At 49.5% G+C, this 18,291-nt stretch overlaps 6 protein-coding genes across 6 annotated transcripts; 2 read left to right on the forward strand and 4 right to left on the reverse strand.

Annotated features, from left to right (window-relative positions):
• The first annotated feature begins 781 nt into the window (after positions 1–781).
• Positions 782–2,506, forward strand: F5B22DRAFT_11591 (uncharacterized protein). Its single transcript, XM_047968840.1, has 3 exons — positions 782–1,642; positions 1,703–1,808; positions 2,004–2,506. Exons 1-3 carry the CDS (start codon positions 1,026–1,028, stop codon positions 2,373–2,375), a joined length of 1,095 nt encoding a protein of 364 aa, XP_047836329.1. The 5' UTR covers positions 782–1,025; the 3' UTR covers positions 2,376–2,506.
• A 1,290-nt stretch (positions 2,507–3,796) lies between these two features.
• Positions 3,797–5,106, forward strand: F5B22DRAFT_11573 (S-adenosyl-L-methionine-dependent methyltransferase). The gene has a single exon (XM_047968835.1). It carries the CDS (start codon positions 4,185–4,187, stop codon positions 5,091–5,093), a length of 909 nt encoding a protein of 302 aa, XP_047836330.1. The 5' UTR covers positions 3,797–4,184; the 3' UTR covers positions 5,094–5,106.
• A 1,622-nt stretch (positions 5,107–6,728) lies between these two features.
• Positions 6,729–9,178, reverse strand: F5B22DRAFT_11623 (YAP-binding/ALF4/Glomulin). The gene is made up of 2 exons (XM_047968845.1): positions 8,218–9,178; positions 6,729–8,156 (listed from the first exon to the last, which is right to left on the reverse strand). Exons 1-2 carry the CDS (start codon positions 9,067–9,069, stop codon positions 7,215–7,217), a joined length of 1,794 nt encoding a protein of 597 aa, XP_047836331.1. The 5' UTR covers positions 9,070–9,178; the 3' UTR covers positions 6,729–7,214.
• A 959-nt stretch (positions 9,179–10,137) lies between these two features.
• On the reverse strand, positions 10,138–11,427 carry F5B22DRAFT_640916 (short-chain dehydrogenase; the record flags this gene model as incomplete). Its single annotated transcript, XM_047977907.1, has 4 exons — positions 10,138–10,452; positions 10,515–10,684; positions 10,793–11,002; positions 11,079–11,427. 4 exons carry the CDS (start codon positions 11,425–11,427, stop codon positions 10,138–10,140), a joined length of 1,044 nt encoding a protein of 347 aa, XP_047836332.1.
• Positions 11,428–13,423: 1,996 nt separating this feature from the next.
• F5B22DRAFT_11741 (endoglucanase 2) lies at positions 13,424–15,608 on the reverse strand. The gene is made up of 5 exons (XM_047968859.1): positions 15,367–15,608; positions 15,253–15,294; positions 15,095–15,194; positions 14,428–15,041; positions 13,424–14,356 (listed from the first exon to the last, which is right to left on the reverse strand). The coding sequence occupies exons 1-5, from the start codon at positions 15,430–15,432 to the stop codon at positions 13,667–13,669; spliced, it is 1,512 nt and encodes a 503-aa protein (XP_047836333.1). The 5' UTR covers positions 15,433–15,608; the 3' UTR covers positions 13,424–13,666.
• A 1,095-nt stretch (positions 15,609–16,703) lies between these two features.
• On the reverse strand, positions 16,704–18,130 carry F5B22DRAFT_11738 (mannose-6-phosphate receptor binding domain-containing protein). Its single transcript, XM_047968858.1, has 2 exons — positions 17,011–18,130; positions 16,704–16,941 (listed from the first exon to the last, which is right to left on the reverse strand). The coding sequence occupies exons 1-2, from the start codon at positions 18,004–18,006 to the stop codon at positions 16,786–16,788; spliced, it is 1,152 nt and encodes a 383-aa protein (XP_047836334.1). The 5' UTR covers positions 18,007–18,130; the 3' UTR covers positions 16,704–16,785.
• Between the last annotated feature and the right edge of the window lie 161 nt (positions 18,131–18,291).

An 18,291-nucleotide genomic window follows, 5' to 3' on the forward strand; every position in this document is an offset into this window, starting at 1 on the left:
TCAATTTAACCTAAACGAAATATATTGAATTACCGCACCCCGATCATCGTGAAATAAAGCAGGTTGCCTTATTATTGTTGTTTAAAACTGTAAAACACTGTCATCACCATCATATGACCTGCAACCAAAATGTTTCAGGCCTCGACTTGGTAGTACAGAACAGTAGCTCAGGCAGTTAAATGGCTCGATCAGCTGATAAGACGTGGTAGCTCCGGATCCTCGAAGTCAGTACTTAGTAATTAAATAATGTTATGACGGAAGACTATGTGAAGTATAACATGGAGGATGCTCGAGCGTTGCGGCACGTGCGGCACGCAAACATAGGTCGACCAACAACATCTAACGTATATCTATATAGGGTACTGCTGCCCACTGAAGAGTTGTTCTACCTAACGGGACGCTTGCTTTGAGTTGTCCAAAGCTTCGAATGGTGTCAAGAAGTAGTTCTCCGAATCTTTTACTAGTTTTCAAGTCCTTAACTCTGGAAGCTCGGGAACCGGCCCCCTTTTCTCGAGGCTGATTATTGTCAACGAACATCACTTATCTATGACAGCCACATTTTGTTGGTGACGTGACCTGGCCGCCAAAGCCACGTGGGCTCCTTGTCTGAAGCAATCATCTCGTGGACCTCTCCTTTGAAGTGAGGCAAATTCTAGAAGAGCACCAGTCTTTGTCTCAGCACTTGCCTCTTTTACACCCCGAGCCTTTTAGTAGGGGCAAGGAGTTGGTCGATTCGCCTCTAGACGCTCCTCAATGAGCTCTTAGGTTCCCTTCTTTCTTCCACACCAATACCAATCTTCGGATTGCTGGCTTCATCCATTTACATTCTCAGGAGGCAGTTTTTGATATAGACCACACTCATTTTTGCTGTAATAATCAAACAAATCTCATCGTCTGGTAAAGACGTGCCCAATCATTTAACTTGAACCTACATTTTCAAGCCGCTCACTTAGTCAATCAACACACATTACTGTACAGGGAAGCCTGGATCTTTTTCTGCGGGCGAGAAGGGAAGGCATCATATAATGGAATCCGACACCTGGAATTCCAACTCGACATCGAGCTCACGGTGCCCACATTCATATGAGAAGGGCGTGCCAATCTGTTGGGACTGTGCCGAGGCAGGGCACGTCGCTTCTCCCCATGAGACGGAGAGCGCGGCCAATTCGCCTGCCTGGCAGAGGCTGAGGAGATTCAGAAAGAGCCTCGGGTTTTGGGACGAGAGTCTTCGAATAAACAGCATCTATCCGGCGGGTTCGCAGGCGTCGACCCTGGAATTTCGCGTGCCGGAGGAAGGGCTCGAGGTCGCAGCTCCTAACCACCACCGCTATTCCCAACCAGGCCTCATAGTTGTTTCTGGACCACAGGTAGTTAGCCACGAGGAAAAGTTCCAAAAACCGGAAGCGAAGAGTTGTTCGACCGAAACAATCCAAAAAGAAGAGAACCAACAAGCTGTTGTCCTCGCTCCCCCGCCCGCTCCCTCTCCTAACCCCGCGCCTGCTTTGTCGATAGCATCAGAGCCAGATCAAAAAGCATGGTACCGGAGGAGGAAGTTTCAGATTCTTGTTATAATCGCAATTCTCGCCCTTGTTGCTCTCATCATTGGCGTTGCCGTAGGCGTAACGAAGCAAAAGAATTCCCAGTAAGTCCAAGCCTGAAGAACGAATATAAAGGAATGATGCTAATGGCGTCCCATATCTAGCAGTTCGACTTCGTTAGCGACCGTTGATGATGACCAAGTAAGCAGCACTTCCCCTTCGATGTCTTCCACCGGCATCACCATCACCGAGACCGTCTCTCTCTCCGTGGCAAGTCACTCTTCAACCCTCGTAACCCTTCTCAAGACCGAGATACCGTCGTCGTCGTCGTCGCTGTTTCACCAAGACTCTAGACCTACGATGACTGCAGCCGCGACGGGAGGACGAGGGGGCGGAGATGGCATTGTTGCTACTGTGTTTGTAACCCAGCCGCCGCCTTCACCTACTGACTCAATTCGCTCGCAGCCCACAGCTAGCAGTGCCCCATCCCCGAAGACAACGTCGGCCAAACCTTCGCCCACGTCCTCCCCATCATCGCGGGTCTGCATCGGCGACGACGGTAGCACGTACACGGATCCTGCCACAGGAGACAAGTTCCGCCTAGAGTGCGCCGTGTCTCACCAGGGACAGGACATCGAGAACGTCAAGACGTACTCGATGCAGTCCTGCATAAGCATGTGCGCGAAGAATACCCATTGCAAGGGTGCGGTGTGGTACAACGTTGGTCCGCAGGGCACGAACCTGAACTACTGCTGGTTGAAGAGTACGATGGAGGATCCGAAGGTTGACGGTGCTGTGCTGGTCACAAAGGATGCTCAGTCAGTTGTACGGCTATAGATATTTTATTGTTATAATAGACGTCTTTTACGATACTGGCTCATTGACATAACGGGATATTGGTCGTTCAATGGGTAGCCAATGAAACTGGAGTGATATGAGCTCTGAAACCAACTCGGTTACACTGTATCTTACAACCATTCACACCCGCCACGTTGCTCTGCGCTGCAACATGAGTTGACGACCCTGAAGTGACTGAGGACTCTATTTGGCCAGGGAGGACTGAATACGATCTGCTTCGTATAAGGCTAGAGGTGTTACAATGCTCTTAGACATTGCTAGGGTCCCTGACAAGCCCACGATGACTTGGCTGGATGCAAGAGAGTGGGACTATCCGGCGGTATGCCCCATGTCTTGTGACTTGGCACACATAATTGTCTTGTCATTTCTTAGCTATGTAGGTTACAAATCACATGTCTGTGTGTTGCGTTGCATCTTGAAGAACAGCGGTACTACTTACGAGGACCACATGAGACAGGACGGAGGAAGAGTTCAAACTCGGACTCTGGAGACGAACAATTACCGATTTCGCGGTAGGATTCTCCGTGATGAGAATGCTGCTTATTCCCGTCGATGGAATTCCTCAAGGGTTTGTTCAGCCTCGGATGTCTAATTTCGATTTAGTAGGAGCCCCTGGGCGAATCTGCCCATCTTGGGCTAGTATTGTGCATTCGTACCATGTATGGAGGATATACCTAGCGTAACTAACCATCAAGTCCGAGTTCGGGTTATGAAACGTTTTGTTGGCAACAGTAAACAGCGCGCTGTGACAAGAATCCTAAATTTTTTTTTTAAAAAAATTTGTGTGGTTTTGATAGGCTGACGTTGACTAGAACAAGGGCGTCAAGGGCGGACATCGACAAGCAATCAAGACAGCTTTTGTGTCTCGCCTGGCTCGAAAGAAGGCCAGAGATTCGTAGTTTTTGTGTGCCGTAATGTATAACAAGAACCTTATAGGTTTGGCATTGATCGGGGTTTGGTGTAAGCACGCCGCTATCACACGTTGGCTCATCAACCCTTGGTCAGCTAGCATAGGTAGGTGAGTAGACGTGACTAGATCCTACTGGCGGTATTAAGTAAGCCTCTCGTCCACCTTATCTCTCCGACTACAGACGGAATCATTAGTCCTATTTTCGTCTTCTCGTGCGTTAGTCGCTGTGAGACAGAACCAACGGCCGTCCTACGCTGGGTGGTTCCTTCGGGGCACAATACTCAATCTAGAGCGGTATCCCCGTATCTTACCCCACGGAAGTAAAACACCTCTCAGCTTGAGGCTGGGCATCAGCCCTGTGTGGCCCCTCGTGATGCCTATCCGGGCTCTTCTGGTGACGCAATTGGGCTCTCTCTGAGGGTGTGAAAGATGGCGAGGCATGGTGTCAGAACATGGATTCGGCTGACTATTGAACTAACCTTTCTCACAGTGACTCGGCATGCTCGGGGAGAATACGTAGACTCGAGCTGACCGAACACAACGTATAGGCCGCTTTGAAGTAATTTTTCCTCGTCGGTTTTATCTGGAGCTCACCGCTGCATCCGTGTTGCAAGGGTCTTGACAGCACGGATACTACCCTGGATGCCAAATGATCCTAGGTTATAGGGATCGTCACAAGGGTTCCCGCGAACAGTACCCACGTCCAATGACCCCAGAATCCCACTCTGTCGACGTATAGAGCATGTTATACACTCGTATAGTAAACGAGGGCAGTATAGGAAGCCCGAATCCTGCTCATTCCTGCCTGAGGAGCGAAAACGCCAACTTCTAGACTTGATAGGCCCGGCTGAATATATATCTAGATTGTTTTAAATATAATGGCGTCGAGCGGCGAGCCCAAAGATCTGGCCCAAGATCTAATTAGAGTGAAGCTGAGCCCAGTGGAAGAGACGATGATCCTGACTTTATGGAGCCGTGCCCGCGACGCCGCTTCCCCAAACCCCATATTGGGCGACATTCATGCCCAGAAGATTCTAGACCGCGTCGACGCCGATAGCTTCAGCCCGACGCTGTTCCCCCGCGACCATCGGTACCACAACTATATCACCGTACGCGCTAAACAGCTCGACGAGTGGTGCAAGGTCTTCCTCCAGGCACATGCACACGAGCCTGTTACCGTGCTACATCTAGCATGCGGGCTTGACCTGCGGGCCATGAGGTTACAGCCGTGGTGCGGCGAGAACGTGCACTGGATCGACCTCGACAAGGCCGAGGTCGTAAACCTGCGCCGAAGGCTCCTCCCGGATGCGATCCCGGCGGAGGGAGGCGAGCATAGGGAGTGGGAGTACCGGCTTATAGGCGCTTCGGCGACCGACGAGAGTTGGATCGAGGAGATACCGCACGACCGTCCATTGCTTGTCGTAGGCGAGGGCATATTCCCCTACCTAACACCACAAGAAGGCATGGCACTCCTGCGGAGGCTGGTTAAGCGTGCTGTGTCGGGATGTGTTGTAATGGACATCGTGGGCACAATATTAACGAGCTATCATTCCTTCATGCCGCTGTTCCGGGGAACGAGTGTACGGATGAAGTGGGGTGTGGACGACGGCGAGGAGGTTGCGAGGGCTCATCCGCGTCTATACCTCGCCGAGGCAGTACTTTTCCAGGATCTGTTGCCTGGGATGTTCGCCTCCGCCGCACCACCTTGTCTGGGTTTCTTCACTCCGGTGTTCTCCCTGCTTCCGTCTTGGAAGACATATGGACAGTTGCTGCGGCTAGAGTTCTAGTGCGCTCTTATCGTATCTTATAATTGTTAATATCTACTTTTGATAGAGTAGGCTAAGGATTGGATCAACGGAACAGGTCGAAGGATGGGAAAGACTTCAAACTGAGCCTTGGGCAAATTTGGTAAATTGGAGTTATGAGGGACTGTCAGTGGCAAGATTCTCACGCCATGCAGCGATACCCCAAAGGATTTCTGGATGGGTGGAAATGGGACCAAATTAAATATGTTTTTTGATTGTATTGAACCCATACATGCACTGGCCTTTGTTCTTCGTGGCGTTGGCGATGCCGTGTTGCTCTGACTTCAAAATAAGCTCCCTGTTACGTCCGCCGCTCGCATTCGTCTCAAGAGCGAATACTTGTACGTGATTTCCTTGGCCAGTCCAGCTTGGAAGGGGATAGATTTCATTTTTGTTGTCGTTAGTCTTCCTCGTCGTTTACAACCCTCCATTTTCTACCATAGCGAGATTCAGCCCACCCCTGATTGCCGGGATCTAAGTCTCTCGCGGCGACCGGTGTAGGCGAGATTCCCTGGCGAGACATAAGAGGTTTATTATTCTGAGGAAAGGCTCTCCCGTGAAACTGAAGATTCGCGGCTGAAAGCACACTATTCGTGCGAGACGATGCATATGTTCCACAGTATGCCTCGCGCCGCACCATCCCCGTGCATTCACATGTTATCCCCATCCTAGTTCGCATCGGCGGATATAGAAGTTTTCAACAAGCTGAATGGCGATATCGCGTAGCTTCATCTTGTTATGCTGTACCAAATTCCTTACGTCCTAGGTCAAACTCGAATAGATTCGCTTTATCTGCGCGGAGTCGCAGGTCAGTGTTCACGCAGATAGCAGCTGACACGGTGTTCTGTCAAAGCTCCTTTTGCATCGTCGTAGCTGTATCACGTATCTGGCCTTGGCGTATTAAACGTTGACGGGTAATCTTATGCGTTGTTACGTGTAGGTCTGAACATGTCGGACACGGAGGGATAGAGGGGAAATGTGTGTGCGCGTTTTCAAAACCAATGTGGCAGGGACATCGTTGCATCATAACAAGCTGAAAGAGCATTTGGTGTAACCTAAGGCTTTTATTTGGGGGCCGAAGTGAATACTGCATTCCAGTGATAGTTTCCCCTGAAAGCAATATGCGCGTCATCTCGCGATACTACACTGCGTGAGCTGAGTGCCACATTAGGTCGTACGGTGTTACCGAGAGTCTGAGAGTTTTCACAGCAATTTTTTTTTTAGGAAGAAAAAAAAAACCGATCACGCCAAAAATCAGCTCTTGTCTCCTCCCCCATGTAGGAGTAGACTAACCGCTGTAGAGAATTTCGCATCAGACTGAGGAGGATTATCAATAACCACAATCGCGCAACGCCAAGACGAGACACAAATATGCCTTGATCCCAGCGCAGCTGGCCCTCGAAGTCCACATACACGTCTAACATGGTGCTCTATCATTGAATGAAGTGTGACATGATCACGATAGGCCGACTTGCGTGGACCGTGCCGGTGCCGTGCTTACGCACATTCATTGTCTGATCTATTGTTGGCCTTGTGGGGGCGGCCATGAGGTTTTCATACGCGCGCCGTACTAGGTCTGTTGGGATCCGGTAATTGAAAACTTGCGGACAAGATCGTGTACAGAGAGATCTGATAAGAGTGTATACCTCTCTCGTAAAAGAATGTGCTCGAGTTCATGGGTCGATCATATGATTAAGAGATACTTAGTAAGGCGCAGGAGCATGCACAAGAGCATGTTATACCATAGCAGAAATGAATAGCACGTCCCCCTACGGCGCAATTCAAATTGTAATTCTGAATGCGCTAGATTAATTCTTGATAGACTATCATCCTGATACAAACAGTATGTTTCTAGTCTGATACTTGTACCAAATAAGCAATGCTAATCGAGCTTTGAGCTAGTTTGATACTGGACGCATTAGTCTACTACGTTGTCTTCAAATCAAGAGACACGCTTTCTCTAGCTGAACTCAAGCCAGAGTTAGAAAAGGAATAACTCGTCGAATCCTAATCTAGCTAACTGTATGATGTTTCTTGTTCCTTTTGAGACTCCTCCTGTAGTTAATGACTTCGTTTATGGATGAAAAGAGGGCCGTATTTAACTCATTGTATGTTCAGTTCTTGCAGACGAGCTACTACGAAGCCAAGCTGAAAACCCTCATTTCCATCTAACACTTCAGCCTTTTCAAGTTTGGTTGCGGCGGCGATCAAGGGCTCGGCAAAGCGTTGGTCAACTGCTGCGCCCATGCCAGCGGGGACTAGATCTTTGCGGCCATTGAAGAGGAAGTACGCGAAATTCGCGACCTGATGAAGGAACTGTTGATTCTCTCCCCAGTATTCAAAAATTTCATCATTCTCCATACTAGCAACAGATTGGGCGTCTGGAAAAATCTCATATTGAAGCCTCTCGATGACCTCAGGCTTTGAAAATACGTTGGAAACATTGTTTTTCTGTGCCGAAATGATCTCCTCCTGAAGCCATTGGACAGCACAGGCTTTCAAAGATGCAAACTGACAGTTCTCTAGTAGATCCTGCAGTATATCCAGTCGACTTTCATCATCAGGATCGGAATGTAGCAGGGTGCCAGCAAATCTCGTTGCGGCGTTTCTGACTTGGATATCTGGGTGGAACACAGCTATCAAGGTCAAATTGTGATGATAGACCATATAAGCTGTTTCTTCAGTTTCTTTGGATGATATCAAGCCCCTGTGGTGCAGCCCAAGCCCAATGGCCAACAAAGCGTCCGCAACGCCGGGGTTGTTGGTAATTTCATCATTAGGGTTCGTACCAAGAAACAATCGCATCATATCTAGATGATCTGGGAAAAGGTGCATCTTAGGATCTGGGCTATCTGCCCCGAAGGAATCTGCTGAGAAGATCCAGTAGGCAATTAAACATGCAGCTCCGCCTTGTGAGAGGTGGATGTCATCAACTGATTCAAAGTTATCAAGATCCGGCAGGGGATTGGCGTCGCTTGGATGGCACAATACCTCCCGGACAAAGGCAGCGGAGCAATCATCGATGCCAAGATCTCGTAATAAAGCCTTTATAATGAAATTAGGTCAGAGAAAAGTTCTGTAAATGGTAGGAAGGGTGATTACGAACCACAAGTTGTCCCGTCACAGCGTCCAAATTCTGTAAAACCTCATCTTCCCGAAAAGCCTGCGTCGCCGTCATTCTCCCAGGAATGAGCCTGCCGGGGTAGTACACCTCGAGTAATCGCCTCGACCACTGCATTTGATGTACGTTGACATAGCGCTGTAGAATGCAAGTAGTGAAAGATTGCAACAGTCTCCGCTTTAAGCTCTCTTCTTTTGGTTCTTCTTGCTCAGCTTCGGGGTCGGGAGCATTCTTAGACACATCCCCACTCTCATCCGGGTTGGCTACGTTGATGCTAGAAGTGCGTGTAGGGAGAGGCGGCCTTACGCGGCCCGAGAGCGATCGCACAAGGTTGATCACGGCAGCTGTCACCTCGGGTGTTGGCTGGTAAGCTTCAAGGACCGAGACTAGCGATGGTCCCAGGAATCGCGAAGGATGCTTTGTCTTGATCCGGCGTTGAAGAATTGCGAGAACCCCAATTAGTGAGATGAGGCGACTAGGTACATCGCTGGGCTTTAGACCGAAATGGGATGTCTCGTCAGGTTTGTCGCCATCTGGGTCTTCTTTAAAGGGCTTGGCCAAGGCGGCCAGCGTTTCCATAACCTTTATGATGACTTCGCGAGGATTTCCCAGACGAGCGACGGTCTCCAGACAAGGCTCGTAGCCATCGATGCCGATAAGCATCTGCACGAGATCCCAACCTATCTCGGAGGTGAGGTCGGCATTTTGGAGGACTTCATCCAAGGCGGGCAGGGCTCCTGGGGTATTTACGTGGTACTGCAAGATGGTGAGATATGTAAAACGGTCCTCCTTGGCACCCTCTTGGATGGCCGTGATGGATTCGGATAGCTCAGGCATCTCGATCGCTCTGCTCTGTAGCAAGAAACGACTCGGAGCAACAGTTTCGCGATAACCTGGAGCGGAGCGAGTAAGAAAAGGAATATCAGGATCACTACTGCGATATGTACTTCCTAAACAAACTGGAGCTCAATGACCTGGGAGAGACGCGTGAGGGGCAGTGTTCTAGATCGTGACCTGGATGTCTGTCTCACCCCCCCAGCTGGTAAGTACCTACTCTACCTAGGTAGGTACTCTAGGTACTCTAGGTACTCTAGGTACTCTAGGTACTCTAGGTACTCTAGGTACTCTAGGTACTCTAGGTACTCTAGGTACTCTAGGTACTCTAGGAGGGACTTCCGGGGACTTCTAGCGACTTACGTGTAATGAACGTGGGGGAAGGTCCCAGAGGAGGGGAACCTGCAACCGCAAGTGCTGGCCAGACCTCCAACTCCTGCTCAGAACTGCTGTTGTGGAGACTTACGTCACTGAGGGCCCTGCGGCAATCGCTAACAAGTCGTGGCCGGCGTATCACATCAGTGGATATCGTCCCGCTTCGGACACTACTTACAGCCTTAGGTACTGACCTTAGCTGTGTGTTCAAATATTTAATGTTTGAACCAGGTACCTATCCAAGAACATCCAGATATTTGTGAGGTGAGTTTAGTTGAAGACTACCTATCCAGCATGTTGACCTTCTAATGAGATTGATAATGATGAATATAAATCATGAGTGAGAATGAGGACCATGTTGTTTCACAGCTAGTACCTAAGTAATAATTAACACATTCTGAGACAGAATGAACACTACCTAGACATAAATCTTCAATGAACAACTAAAGCCAAGATATGTACTTAGAGATAAGTATGTATTGAAATGGCCCCTGATATGAGACCTTTCAAGGCCTAAAGAAACCAGCCGCGTTTACCTGAGGCGATAGAAGGAGCTGTGGTACGCTCTCCTACCTACCTACGGAAATACCAAAAGCTTCTCGCTATCATCTCCCCAAACTCCAAAACCATGATCGCTAGAATAGTTTCAAAGACATCCGCAAACATTTCGGCCAAACGCGAGGGTATAGAAAATTTCTACCACGATGTATGTCCGCCGTCGATAACGATATTGCTGCCCGTCATGAAGCTGCTGGCCTTGCTGAGCAGGAACAGCGCCGCGCCCTTGAACTCGGTAGTCTCAGCTAGACGGCCCATCATATTTTCAGACTCCCATCTGGCTCGTAGCCCAGGAACTTCCTCGAAGTTCTTGAGAACCATGGGCGTCAAGATGTGACCGGGGCTGATGCAGTTGACACGGATTCCTCCTGTGCCGTCCTTTCTGATGGGACTCCACTCCATCGCAAGATTTCGAGCCAACTGGATAACAGCGGCTTTCGAGGAGTTATATACCTATAGCGAAATGTTAGTAGGTGATCTTGAAACGAAAGTAGTCTCATAGATATGCCACTTACGGGAGAAATGAGCCCCTTGTTGGCTACCTGGCCCGACATGCTCGCAATGAGACACATGCTACCGTGACACTTATACCTGAACATCTGGCGAGCAGTCGCCGTAGCTGTCATCATGACACCTGTGTAGTTAATGGCCATCATCTGCGCGACGTCGTCGGCGGTATACTCAACTGTGACATCTCAAGTCAATAATGTGTCCAATTAAGGGAAGGTTGTATTTAGTGATCTTTATATTTCGTGGGAACGCTCCACCAAGACGGTATGAGTGCTAGGCTTACCCGCAGGACAAATCTTCTGTACCCCAGCCGCCGCAATAAGACCATCTAACCTCTGATGTCTGTCTGCAATGGATGCAATGGTCTGATCTAGATGCTTGGTATCTGAAACATCTTGCTGGCAGTAGTGAAGCGACCCACCATATTGCTTCGCTCTCGTGGCGGCCTCATCCCAATCCTGGGATGGTTCTGCCTCGCGATCAAAGCAATAGACTAGACGTAAATCAGCTCGTTGTCTCGTTATATAATCGGGAATTTGTGAAGTTGGTAGATGCTTTTCGAGACTCACCATTACCACCTGCCTCGACGAGACCTTCAGCCAAGCATAAACCTAGACCTCTTGCACCACCAGTGACAATAAAGACTCGTCCCTCCAAATCGAAGTCGGCCAATCTTTTATGGCCTATAGGTTCATCGCGACTTGGACCTAGTCCGACAGCAGGATTCTCCCTGGGTTCTGGTGGTACCTTACTGGAAGTCGCGGCAGCAGCGGCAGCAGCAGGAGAAGATGCTTGCTTGGAGGAATGAAGTAATTTGCGCTGAGCTATCGAAATAGAGTTTGCCGGCGCTACTCCAGGGATCCTGGCTACACCCTGGCCACAGCGGCGGGCAACTACTCTCATTAATGGTTGTGGCATTCTGGACGTTTTCGAAGCGCTAATACGCTGGTAGTCGATAACTTGAATGCTGTTATCTTGAAGTCTCAAGGAGGCTGAAAAATATAATGCATGTATTAGAGCACGCTGGCGACAGCGGGCGACTGTGCAACGGGACCGTGGGCTATAAATATTTGATATTCTAGGTACAGCTTGAAAATCTCTTGTTTCACGATACTGAGGCAACCGGAACGAAATGTCCGTTGATGGGGATTAGTTGAAGGGATTGAAGAGAGTACGGAACGTCTAGCATAGGGCTTTACACGTAATATAAGATGCCGTGTCGGCCGTCGCGATGTTGGCGCATGGCAGCGCCGCCAGTATCCGATACCAGGTAAGTAAGATCGCCGGGCCAAGTGACTTAGGTGGAGTCAAAGCCACTCAGTAATGATGTCAAGATGAAATCATCCCGTTTTTGGCATAGAACAAACAGCGTCTTCACTGGCTGGCCGACTAACGAACTTTCGTAAACTTGTATATACACAGTTATCTTGCAGGTTCGTTAATACTTATTCAGTAGGACTGGTTTGGTCACGCGAGAATGAGTGTTCTGCCATCTCTACGTACAGATACGTAGTATGGTGGTGGCAACCTGGCCCTTAATCCCACCGCCAAGTTGCATTCACCTCCAGGTTTCTCTCTTCCGACTTCCGACTCAAGATCCAAATCTGTTACCTGCCAAAGGTACGTACATGCAGCAGGTCATTGCACGTAGGTACAGTTAGATAACAGCTTGGGTTGCTTTTAAGTCTCCTCGGAGCTCATCTCCGAGTAACCCACCTGCAAGGTACCACCTCCACGTGGAGCAAACCGACCATGGAATGAAACATTGACACCTCGCGCTACACCTCCTCACACCGAGGTGAGCCAACTAACTCAACTTCATTAGAGGATTGAAAAAGCTTTTCATGCATTGAGGATAAGAGGAAGGGGGTAAAAATAAAATAAAAAATTCGTCCTGGCTATCAACTTTCAATTCCTGCATAACCCGATTCACGCTAAGAATGCCTCAAACACGAGTGACAGAATGGTTCGCCTGGCTTGGCTCTTGATATGATAACTACGGTCGATGGCAACAACATGAACTAACTATATCTTTGCCAAATCGCTATTGTTGAGCCGCAATATCGTGGGAGTAATCGGATATGCAAGGCGGAGCTTGAACTCCGCATAATCTCATCTCGTTCAGAGGGATCTATGTGGGACACATTAACATCTTTCTGTGCTCAGCTCAAGCAGGCAGGCGAGGTTGTGAGGATGATTTCATGAAGTCATCTTCTGATCATCCCGGGCAAGAAATTAGGTTGATTGACCGACCATACGATGTCCTTGCCGCTACCCGTTTACGCCCACTCGCCATCACCTCTACCCTTTATCCAAGGTCTATGCGACCTCACTGAGGTGGCGTCACCCTCCGATCAACTCTCATCTCTTGTCCTGTCTCACTCAGCAGCATTCGAGACTTGTCATATTTCACAGCATCACCCTTAGAGCGCGCTTAATCAAGCAGTAATATCCTCATAGTGCGTTGAATCTTCCTGCCGTCCTCGGTGAGTTCGAAGAACAACGCATAGCCAATGTTGATAACAACACCATCGCCGAAGTGCACTCGTCCACCATAAGGCCGACTGGTGGTGTCTTTCGGTACGGCCCCATCTGGGATATCTGGCAAGGCATCACGGGTCAATAGTGTTAAAGATGTGTAGTAGATATTGCGGATGATGCGTGAAGACATCTAAGTTGCGCGTTCGTGGCTGACACGAAAATGGATGTAATGTGAAAGACACCCGAGGATTTGCAGGTTTAAACATGAATAAAGCGACGCAGTGGAGTTGTTCGTTTTCAGGTCGATGCTATTTTTAATCACATCATGAGAGTGCAAGGGAAGGGAAGGGGCAGTGATATGGCTGAGATTCCTCATCCTTGCTTTTTTAATTGTTGCTGCCGGAGACATTACTGATGCCGAACTTTGTAGCTACAGACTTGAAGCCTAACAGCCTTTGCCTAATACACCGGGGATAAGTAATTGACATGAGAGTGATACAGTTAAATATACATAGAGACTTTCGAGACAAAACACATTCACTATCTACACTGCTGAGGATCACTATATACAGATACTTCGGAGCTTGGATACTGGCAAGAAAAGTGCATGCAGAAGAATGATAATGCTGGCAAAACGCTCTCGGGTATCCGGTCTAAAAGTCAATTTGCTCTTTCGCTAAACAAGTGAAGCAACGGCTACAAACACAGCACTCCATAAAGTAAGTGCGCCCACCGCAATCGATCCAGCACCGCCCTCCGCCGCAGCTGGCGTCGAGGAAGCAGACGCGGACGTCGACGCCCCCGTCGGTGTGGCCAGCAATGGCACGGACTGCGCGGTGAGCAGGCCGCCGAATCCGGAGCGCGAGGGCGGGGTGCCCGTGGCGATGGCGAGCGTCGTCATGGTGCTCGCAGGCAACACGTCCGTGAGAATGAGTACGTCCGAGGTGTTGATGGTTGACCCTGGAGCAGCTGAGCTGGAGCTATTGTCGTTGCTTGGGATATGGGATATCGCTGGGCCACGCGACACGGTCAGCGACGCCGGGGGTGTGGGTAACGAAGTCGCTGAGATGAACGTCGAGGCTCGTGTGATTATTGTTGACGTGGCCTTAGAACTCGTCGCGGTTGGCCTGGTCGAGGATAATGTCGGCGTGGGGATGGTGCCGTTGTTGCTGTGTGCGTTGTTCCAGGTCGCGAGGACGCATTGTGTCATGAGCGTGCTGTCGACGAGACGGCCGTTTTGGTTCGTTGGTGTTAGACTTAGTACGTATGATGTGCTGAAGCTGCCGGCGCCCCAGGCTACTAGGCCTGTGAATACGTCGGAATTGGTGTTGATGAAAGTGTTTTGAGCGCAGAATGCTGGTATACACTTTTGATTATTTTCATATTAGTTCCGAAATGATCCATAGATGTAGCTTGCCCGAGAATGGATGAACTTACGGAAGCATCACTCGAAGCGCCAGTTTCGCTGATGAAACCTTTCCGTCCCTTGGTTCGCAGATACTCCGCCACCGTCGTAAAGGCGTCCACGTTGTCGGTGGTACACGCAGCATGGGTGCCGGAATTATCCTCGTCGAGATACTTGTGAATATCTAGAAGGAGGTTATCCGTGCTTCCATCCGGGTTGGTGATAGCAAGAAGCGCATCTGCGCTTCCACTTGATACTAGCGTCGCCGCGCTATCGAAATTCGTACCGGGGAGTAATATCATTTGCGATGTAGCTCCCGCTTCGCGGATGGCCGTAACGGCCTTCTGACAAGTCTGGGCCCAGATTCCTACGTCAAGGTCGTGAGGTTCGTTCATAAGCTCGAATATTATCTTGTCGCTGGTGGCATAGTTCCCTGCTAACTGACCCCAGAAGCTGGCGAATTGTTCGTCCGTTGGACCGCCTTGACCGATAATCTGCCCATTCCATCTCGCAAAGTTGTGAATATCTATCATGCAATAGGCGCCGGTATCGAGACATGATTGCACTAGTTGATCATACTGTGAAAGCTTCGAGGCATCGAGATCGCTACCGAGTTGACCATTTACAAGAAATTGCCATGATGTTGCTGTTCCACGATCAGCGCCCCGTTGCGACAGCCAGGTAGATGATAATCCATACGTATCCTCAACAGATTTACTCCATCTTCTTTCACGAAATGGTTCATTTGGTTCGGTCCATCATTTAAAGGTAGCTGTGCGGATTCCGGAGGACACGTCCCCTGCATATGAATCAGCGGAATCCCTCGGAACTAATTGATCTGCGAAGGATTATCGTACATCAATTTGACACCCAAAGTCGCCTCCAGCTATAGCTACTCCCTGATTGTGAACATTTCAATTAGCAACTCGTCACATTCATTTTTGTTATCTGAATACTGCAATACAACTTACCAGAAACTGCACCTTGGCAAAAGCTGCCGGTAATAAAGTAAGAGAAAGAAAGGTCGAGAAATGCATGATCAACACGATAACGACAGCAGAAGAGAAAAAGAAGATATAACCTGTATATACAAGAAACGAATATAGAAATTCAACGATAGAAAAGAATGTGACGAGCACAGAAACAAGAAGAGAAAGAGATAACACTCAAGAAGAGAAGTGTTGGTTTGGCGCGAGACGCATCGCGAACCAACCTCGAAAGGAGTAGGTTAGGTATGCCTGCAACAGGACCCTTGATGCTAGATATAACCTACCTCGGTAGGTCCTGTACACAATGCAATGCATGCATCCTGTGGCCCACGATCATGATGCCAGTCTACTTAATGCCTACCTACCTACTTACTTACTTACTCTAGGTAGGATAGCCAGGTCAGACCAGGTCTGCGGCTTGGTCGCTCCACGCTCCACGGCGGCAGCGGAAGGGGAAGGTTGCAGATAGGATGGTCGAATCCTGGTTCCTGTGGCACCGCGCAGGCCAAATGCTCCGGCGAGGTCCAGACCAAATTCCTTCCATTGGCCGGCGACCAGCCCAATCGGTACAGGTTTCAAACACGACGTGTCTCAGATTGAGAGCGCAAGCCCAATCGCACAACCAGACGCAACCAGACACAGCGAACACAGCCAGGTTATCGGTCCGTCCGTCTGCTGGATCTGCTGGATCTGCTTGCAAATCCATTCTTGTCCGTCCAATCTAGTGCGGCTATCTTGGGGATGGATTCATGCGGACTATTTCTCTCGCACATATGATCAGATGGGCTACACTGACGTGGTTCGATTAAATACGCAGCAATCTCTTGCGCCATCATGGTTCTTGACGAGGACCCATCGAGATCTTTGTTATCCTGGTTCAACATCGACAGACCCAACAAAACTCAGACGCTGGTTTGGCCCAAATGGAGTTCGCATAATCGACATTTACTCTATGTAAGTAAGTACTGTGCCTCCACGAATACCCATGCGCTTGATTGGATTGTGCAGATTGCCTAAAATTTCCGACTTGTTATGTACAATGCATAGGCTATAATCATACAGGACGAAGAGAGCACAATGAGTAGGTAGGTAGATACATTTTTCATGGTAGACGGATGACTTCGACCGCATGCGCAACCACACACACCCACACCCATATACTGCCTGTATTCTTGATGCCGCCGTCCAATCAAAAAACGCCACTGGTAACCCAAAATAGTAGGTGCTGATCTCATCATGATCACCAGCCTTCACGATCTCCATGCCGAGAATCCTGAAGGACTACCTACCATCATTGCCTCGCATCTCGTATATAAGTATGGAGGACCCGGGGCCCATCTAGTTGTTGCTAAAACAGAAGCTAAATAAAACTATCATTTTTGTTGTTGGTGGACTATAGCATCAATCCTCCCATTCCTCATCGTATTGATCGATCAGACGATTTTCGGCGTCTCGATTGTTCCTTGCCCTCGAGCTGGAGGACCCCGATAGATAGTGGTATCCTCGCCGACTCGGTAATAGTCGGGCGCAGGACGATGTAGCAATGACAAAGATGTCCTACGATTGAAGTTAATCATACCGAGGGCTAAGCGGCGGTAAGTCCTTTGAGACTTGGGAGCGGCTTACGCAGATGAAACTCCATATACCTTGCCACATTGCGTGGTTCGGTAGCTGTCTCCAGCCTCGGGCATTTCCGACAGTTCGGTTGTAGAAGACACCACCCAGCAGGTACACAAACACGGCCACAACCAGAATGATGGCAAAAACCGAACCAGGACCTACGCTACCGGGCTTGTGCGGCTCCGCGGTGGCGCACGCATGTGCCGACTTGACCTTGAAGACATAGTTGCATTCTTCGGGATCGACGGCGATGAAAGAGACGGCGGCATTTCCGCCGACCACATCTCTATCGCAGGCGAAGAAGATGGTGGTGGATTTCCTGCGAACTTCATCATCTTCATTATCATCATCGCCCTTGTCGTCGTCGACCTTGCTGCCATCCTCTTTGCCGTCCTTCTCATCATCCTTGTTGCTGTCGCCGTCGTTACTATCCTCTGGCGTTGAAGAGGACGGTTCGTCTTCTTCATTCTCGTAGTTTCTGTAAGCTGCGCCGGAGTGGATAGTGCTTCTGTCACTCAAACTCCGTGATGTTGACTTTCGCTTCGTCCCACAAGGGGAACCGCCGGTGTATTGTAGAACTAGTTCTTTTCCACGCGTCACCAGGCTACCCGACTGGAAGCCCAGGCTGTAGTACTCTCCCTCGGAGACATAGTACGCGCTGATATTCTGCCACTTGCTGGCCGCAATATCCTTCACGTCCTCGATAGGCTCAACGACTGCGTTACAAATGTTCAAGGTAAAATTGGAGCCATAGTCCCAGCCCCTCGCTTTGTAGTCGGTTAAAGGTGCGCCGCGGCTATGGGAGGGCCGGGAGCCATCGGGTTTTGGTTTTATGGCGGCGTCAGGCCTCAGATCAAAGAAGGCGCCGGATGTCGAGGAAGCTGTGCAAGCAGTTGTTGTCGAGGTGGACTCGGCATCGGATGCGACTGCAGTAGACGCAAGGGCTAGGAGAGAGAGAATGACGGATGATACCGGCGGCGATAGCATCGCGGTGATGCGCATTTTTCTTTATGAGCGCTCAATGCGCCGTTTGAGAGGTAACGAGCGAGTCTGGTGAACTAGGCAGAAGCTAAGGTAAGTAGTTAGGGAATGAGAAAAGGAACGCAAGTCTGCCAATCAAGGCGACGAAGAAAAGAAATGGCGTTAGTCAGTTAGTGCTTCTCAAGAAGCATTGAAATAGGGTATCATGGACTCGTTACCAACAGATGCGATCGCGATGAGTGTTGGCTCTTGGGATTCAATAGCTGAGATCAAGTGAGACTAGTGTCCTCAGTAAGTAGGTACCTA

This window comes from Xylaria bambusicola (assembly GCF_022495145.1).
Source record: "Xylaria bambusicola strain CBS 139988 unplaced genomic scaffold F5B22scaffold_1, whole genome shotgun sequence".
NCBI classification, from domain to species: domain Eukaryota; kingdom Fungi; phylum Ascomycota; class Sordariomycetes; order Xylariales; family Xylariaceae; genus Xylaria; species Xylaria bambusicola.

Coding starts and splice junctions, on each gene's coding strand:
- F5B22DRAFT_11591 (XM_047968840.1), top strand. CDS start 1,026: ATGGAATCCGACACCTGGAATTCCAACTCGACATCGAGCTCACGGTGC. Junction 1,643..1,702: donor ACGAAGCAAAAGAATTCCCA/GTAAGTCCAAGC, acceptor TCCCATATCTAG/CAGTTCGACTTCGTTAGCGA. Junction 1,809..2,003: donor AGACCGTCTCTCTCTCCGTG/GCAAGTCACTCT, acceptor ATTCGCTCGCAG/CCCACAGCTAGCAGTGCCCC.
- F5B22DRAFT_11573 (XM_047968835.1), top strand. CDS start 4,185: ATGGCGTCGAGCGGCGAGCCCAAAGATCTGGCCCAAGATCTAATTAGA.
- F5B22DRAFT_11738 (XM_047968858.1), bottom strand. CDS start 18,006: ATGCGCATCACCGCGATGCTATCGCCGCCGGTATCATCCGTCATTCTC. Junction 16,942..17,010: donor GTATATGGAGTTTCATCTGC/GTAAGCCGCTCC, acceptor CTTCAATCGTAG/GACATCTTTGTCATTGCTAC.
- F5B22DRAFT_11623 (XM_047968845.1), bottom strand. CDS start 9,069: ATGCCTGAGCTATCCGAATCCATCACGGCCATCCAAGAGGGTGCCAAG. Junction 8,157..8,217: donor CTGTGACGGGACAACTTGTG/GTTCGTAATCAC, acceptor TTCATTATAAAG/GCTTTATTACGAGATCTTGG.
- F5B22DRAFT_11741 (XM_047968859.1), bottom strand. CDS start 15,432: ATGCATTTCTCGACCTTTCTTTCTCTTACTTTATTACCGGCAGCTTTT. Junction 15,195..15,252: donor ACTTTGGGTGTCAAATTGAT/GTACGATAATCC, acceptor ATTCATATGCAG/GGGACGTGTCCTCCGGAATC. Junction 14,357..14,427: donor GCGCTTCGAGTGATGCTTCC/GTAAGTTCATCC, acceptor AATAATCAAAAG/TGTATACCAGCATTCTGCGC.